This window comes from Pygoscelis adeliae, unplaced genomic scaffold, assembly GCF_000699105.1.
Source record: "Pygoscelis adeliae isolate BGI_AS28 unplaced genomic scaffold, ASM69910v1 Scaffold282, whole genome shotgun sequence".
Lineage (NCBI taxonomy): Eukaryota > Metazoa > Chordata > Aves > Sphenisciformes > Spheniscidae > Pygoscelis > Pygoscelis adeliae.
This window is the reverse complement of record NW_008824352.1, coordinates 334239-340430: the sequence shown is the minus strand read 5'-3', so window position 1 is coordinate 340430 and position 6192 is coordinate 334239. Positions and strand designations below refer to the sequence as shown.

The window sequence follows — 6192 nt, the reverse complement described above, 5'->3', positions numbered from 1 at the left end:
GATGAGTATTACAATTCCTTTGCCCCCTTGCAATCCACAGGGAGACAAAGAAGCTGAAATTACTGACTTTCTTCACTGTAAACAAGACTACGTGCTGTCCTGTGAATTGCCCTCTTAAATATGAAGACCTATTTGCCCTCCCTACTAGCTGGTGACCTTTTGCCCTCAATTCTCTCCTTTCTCCAAATTTATAGATCCTTTGAGCACGGCATCAATGCTTTTTTCTGCTGGTTTCCATAGCTGGCATTGTGGCGGGACTGGATGCTCAATCTGTTTTGCATTTGGTTGCCAGCGGGAGTTTTTAATACCCACAGGACATGCAGGAGTTTGGACTTGAGCTGGTTCCTTGAACATGGTCAGAGCCTGAAGCTCTTCTGGAGATGCCCCAGCCTCTTCTTAGGGGGAAGAGCAACTCCCAGGCTATCCAATGTAAATGAGATCTCAAGAAGCAAAGGCAAATCGAGACCGGGTCATCCTTCATCTTCTCAACATGCAGAGAACGTGCTGGCGAGGGGGACTCACCATGGTGTCACTAGGTGGCAGAGACAGAGCTACCGTCGCTGTAACTTCACCAGGACATGGGGTTAATGCGTCCAGCCTGTTTCAGCGTGCACCGGTCCACTGGCTGTGGCTGCCAGGCTGGTCATGATGCCCACGGTGGGTTTGAGATGGTCGGGTAAGTGCTGAGAGCCTTCTCACCCGTAGAAAAAGGCTTGCTAAAATGAATAGCTACAGTGTATTTATAGTGGCTTCTGTCATAACCCTGCCAAAGGTGAGTGATATTCACTTTCTCTGGCTGGCTGGAGTTATTTGCAATTTAAGAGGTCCGTTTTTCACTCCCAAGCCCTTAGCTGTGGAGTGGATGCTCCAAGGGCTTGTCTGGGGGGAGCAGGGAGGGGAGCTGCGGCAGCTCTTGTACAGCCAGTTAATTTGAGTATCAGGGCTGAGGATGAAACATCCATGGCAGACAGCACGGGTCACCGTAACCAGCTGGCACTCTTGTTTGCCACGAGCTTTATGTCATGAGCGTTTAGATAAAAGGAACTGCCAGACAAATGATTTTTGTACTACAAATTTTTGTTAGTACAATGTCACTGCAAACAGTTGTCATTTTCCTGTGTCTCCCCTCATAAAAACACACACTATTCTTGGCTCTCAGCTTCATTCTCCTGCCCTAAGCATTAATAAAAATTGAAAGAAAGGCTAAAGACATAACGGTGCCTCCCTTCTGGTTGTATTCTTTATCGGCAGAGCTGGTGTGGGCTGCTTGTACTGAGGAGTTGGGCATTTTCATTGCTTTGCTCTTCATCAAGAATAAGGCAAATGAAAACCCCTAGAAATGCGTAGGAGGAAAAGTTGTAGTGTAAGCTTAGATCTGACGTCTGGCAAATGACTCTCATGTTCAGAGTGAACTGAACAAAATCCTGGACTTGTCCCTGACCATAATATGAATATTGTATTTGGTTTAAAGCGTGTGTGTAGTTGTGTGTGTGTATATGAGTGTGGGAGAGAGAGATAAGGTATATTGTCCATGTTGATATAGGAAGAATATTACATAGTTGTGAAGACCTTATTATGACAAGAAGCCAAGACGGCAAAATTGTGAGAATGACAGAAATTTGTATGTATTTGTACAGATGGCGATGGGTCCTGTGTGGTGCTGTTTAGCACCTGGCTGGGCTGAGCCAGCTAACCCCAGCTGTGGGGAAGGGGAGATGTCTCTGTCCACAGGATGGAGAATGGTTTCAGGGCTTCTCTTCGACGGTGAGGTGACAGTGAGTGGAGATCCCCCATTTCAGCAGGGTACTACTGAAAGTATCTGCTATGTCTCTTCCCTTAGGAGCCATTCCCAAATCTCAGTGAAAATCGTCGGGGCTCATCTTGGCTTCATTCCTACCCATAATTAAAGGCACTTCTATAGGATGGATGAAATGTACATTAAATATAGATGTGAGCCTCTAAGCTAGTCCCTTTAGGCTACCTTTACAGTTGAAAGAAATAGATGCTTTTTAAGTTGCAATTCATCCGATCCCAAGGTAGCACCTAAAATAAGCTTGAGGAATTATACCCAAGAAGCATCTTCTTCACTCTTTACTCACTAATTAAGAAGTGAGTAAAGGGCGACTGACCATTTAAAGCTAGGCTGAGATGCTGTCCAACCTTCACGACAGCTCTCCTTTAGCGCCATTGAGGTCCATGCCACGAGGCCCTATAATTCCTGCTTTTGAGCCCTGTAGAGACCTTAGCGTTTGGGAAATGGGAACACCGGGGCACAAGTAGCTCGTTCAGGTCATGTCTTGTCCAGCCCAGAGAGCTGCAGGGTCGCAACCTGCTCTCAGCCTGCCTTCCCTGGGAGAAATGCTCACGTCAGAGCTGCCATGGACCAGAACCGTCCCCTCCTCTGGGACCTGAAACAAAACTTTGCATCTTTGTTGACAGTGTTCAGCTGATCTTTATTCCCTGGTGGATTTGTGCGTGTGTGTGTGTATTTCTAACAACATCTAAAAAAGGGTCTGTTTTGCTTCTAGGTTCTGCCTAGCACCAGCAATGCCAACATCCCACGAGAAAAGCTGTTCTTGCTGTACTTTTGGAAGCTGGGACTTCCAAAATGAGATGCTAAGCATTTCGGTTTTTGGACCCTTTTTTTTTTTTTTTTTTTTTTTGCAACTGGGATAGTTCACCCAAGTACGGAAGCTGAAAGAAGCCTGCATGCCTCTCGCCGCGGTGACAGCTGGCACATGTCTCCACTGAATCAGCAGGTCAGTGGGGACTAACAGCTCCATTCATGTAAGTAAGCATCTCTTCCTCCCTGCTGCTCTCCAGAAGGAACAAAAAAAATGTTGCTTGGCTTGATTCGAAGAGTGTTGCTGCTTGCCTCCCTCCTGCAGGGTTTTTAAAATTCAGCTGTGCTCTTCTACATCTTTTCTGCAGTATTTAGCAGAGGGTGAGTGTGCTGGATATGGCTGGTGAACCCCATTAATTAGCCAGGCTAAGAATTGCACTAGTATGTTTATCCTTTGCTTTGTTTTTAAGGAGCTTCAGTGTCTCTGTCTGGTGCCCTTTCAGAGGCTATTTGACCCCTCAGAGTATCAGAATTTCCCCCAAAATGGCCTATATAAAGTGGCATTGCTGTGGGTGGGAAAGCACAGTAGCTGTCCCAGGGTGACGTGCACAAACCCTGCGGTTCTCTGTAGGTATCTCCCTGGACTTTTCTGTACTTGAGATGATTTGTATCTGTTTAGTTGTTCCAACCAGCAATGCTTTGGAGCAGCACAAGTTCCTCTGGCCAAGAAAATCCTGCTCCCTTAAAATGGGGAATGTTCTTGCCAGTGTTAGCTCCATTCAAAGTGCAAAATCCACTGTAAAAGTTGAGGCTGTGACTGATCCCGGTTGCTCATCACTGAGTGGTCTTGTGGCACTGCTGAGAAGACGCTGTGTTAAGCAACAGCTGCCGAAGCAAATGTTTCCCTTTCTCTAGCTACCTCTGAGGATTGCTTAGACCTTGATCTTGCAGACACTCTCACATGTGTTGAGATGAGCTGTCCTGGGGTGCACCTGTGTAGCATATTGCAGCTCCACACCAGTGGTCCCGACAGCGCTGAACAAGAGGTGCGCGGGGCAGTAGGGTGCAGATGCACCACCTCTGCTCGTTGCTGGTGTTACAATGCAGAGGGAGAACTCTCCCCAGCTGTTCCCTGGGAGCCCAGAGCAGAAGATCTTTTCTGTTTATGGAAAGACAACAGAAAACCGGTGGAACCTAACACAGCTTGCTAGGGCAGGACCCAGTGCCAGTAAAGTCTTTCCATGATAGGCTGAGAGAGGTATGCATATTTCTATAGGGAAATTCAGTCTGTCTGAGACACCCACCTCAGCATGGGCTGCACATCCCTCTGCCTGAATCCCATCAGAGAAAGGAGGGCCATAAGGCAAAGCACCCACTAGTTCGTCCTCCTGCCTGAAACAGGAGCAGCTTTACTCAGACTACGTGCAAGAAGGCTAACGGCAGCTCTTGAGCTCTCTAAGTCTGTCATTGCTACTTACTCTAAAATACCTCCACGCTAACTCCATGCATCCTTGCCCATTGCATGTCACGGATCAGAGCGAGTTTTACAGACGAAGCAGAAAGAGAATAATTGTACAGAAACACAGAAACTTTCTCTCTCACCTTCAAACTCTGTTTGGCAGTTGCCAGAGTTTTCATTTAAACTCTCCTCTTCATTGATAATGATGTTCTCGATGTCCTTCATCGTTAAGTGGTCCCGGAAGGCGTGGTAGAGGATGTGTTTCAGCTCTTCCAGTGTTATCCTCTGCATGTCGAACTGTGGGAAGAGGACCGAGTTAGGCTCAGCCACCGGTAACAGGCATGGTACTCGGACGAAGAGAGGCATGTGGGCATGTCACAGTTCCCTACTCGTGGTTTTTTTCAACCTCATTTCAACACCTCAATATAACTTTGCAAATTTTGCTCTTTTGGATTCATTTAACACTAACAGTGTGAATGTTGCAAATGGATGTTGCTACAGCTCTTGCCAGCTTACTTAATGCCGATAGAGCAGTAGAGAAACACAGCCCTATGCCAGATATGGTCTTCCAGGCTGGAGATGCAGCAATCCGGTATCAGTCCTGGCCATCCCAACAGAGATAAAACCGTGAGAGATTCCCCTGGTAGCTATTACACCTTGCCATGAGCCACAAACTTGTCTCTGCCCCTTTTTTTCCTTCTAACTCTCCAGTTGTGCCTGCGTGGTGAGCACAAGCAGAAAACGTTTCCCTCAGCTGACTTCTGTTGTAGATCCAGTAGGTAAATGTTGCTCTTACACACACCAGATATTAAAAACAGATGATTCCTGCAGAATATGTAGAAATGAACATTTTGCAGCAGAGGAACTTTGCACATGTGTAAGGTTTGTGGTATTAATATCTGCTAATGGTACAGAAGAGAGGGCGTTCGCACTGGCTGACTTGCAGTGCCAGGTGAGGCGCCGAGGCTCTCTGAGCCATCGGTGCAGTTAGTAAAGAAGGATGGAAACGCTCCGAGTCACCCCCTGTGCTGCAGATAATCGTTCTCTGAACAGCACCTTGAACTCTCAGGCCTTATAGCCCAAAACACAGGCTTGCCTACAGCAAACAGTGAGCACCACGACTTGTACGCCCTCTTCTAAACTGCTCACCTTCGAGAAACCTCAGAAATGCCAAACACCCCTGGCTTAACGCTGCAGCGGAGGAAAGGCGATGCAAACTTGTGCCCGCTTCTGCAACTGAGAGTGTGGCGATAGTGTGTGATGAGATTGCAGAGCCGGCATTTCTGAAACGGTGCAGCAAGAAATTCCTGCTCCTTTCCCCCCAGCCTGATAAGGACAGGCTTATCAGTTCTGAGCTGTTCGGTGCATTATCTAAGGTTGTCTTCCCTGACCACTGCTGCACACCTCATCGCACAGATGCAAAATCAGTAACCCTCAAAGTGGTTAACTAAGAAAAATAAATGCACTTTGATTAAATCTGGACCCTGAAATATTTATGCGTATCTGTGTGTGTATAGGCAGATTTGCACACATTCATATATATTTATCCATCCATCCTTAGAAGCACTGATTTCTCCAATTCTATTTATTTGTTTATTTCCTGCAACGATCAAAAACCTGGTGCAGAAAATCTGCAGAAAAGTGGACAGCAGGCGCAAAAGCCAAAGTTCCTGGTTTTGCCCCAGATGAGTTCTCTGAAAAGCAAGCCTGGTGGGTTTGGTGGTTTTGCTGCTGTCCTTGTTCCTCAGGGATTCAGCGTTCACACCGCCCAGCTAAAAATAGCGAGCGCACAATTGTCACCAGCGGCTCCTTGTTGCACAGTTCAAAGCTGGATTGCAAATCCCCCCGGTATTTAGTCACAAATTTCCAGCCTGCTTTGTTGTGCATGAGGAAATCTCACCACCGGTATTCTGCTTTCTTTAATGTTAAAAGAGCAAGTAAAATCGAGCAGCTGTGTACTTCACGACCAGCATGATTGCAAAAAGCGTTTCTCTTGGCAACTCAAGGTGTGGAAATGGGGGTTAATTCATATGGTTGCCTTACAGCGGTGTCGGGAGGTGTTGTTTGTGGAGGCTTGCAGAGTGCCTTGAGGCTGCCCAGGTTCTGCGGCCCTCCCGCTCGGCTTCCTGCAGCGCTGATTGCACACCAGCGCCATGGAGGTAAAACCGAT

At 47.1% G+C, this 6192-nt stretch overlaps 1 protein-coding gene across 1 annotated transcript in view; it reads right to left on the bottom strand.

The window, feature by feature from the left end:
* Positions 1-6192, bottom strand: part of CALN1 (calneuron 1) — a 138301-nt gene that overhangs the window by 2188 nt on the left and 129921 nt on the right. Inside the window, exon 5 of the mRNA XM_009319275.1 lies at positions 4166-4319. Within this exon, the coding sequence (XP_009317550.1) occupies positions 4166-4319 (154 nt within the window). The remainder of the gene's footprint in view (positions 1-4165; positions 4320-6192) is intronic.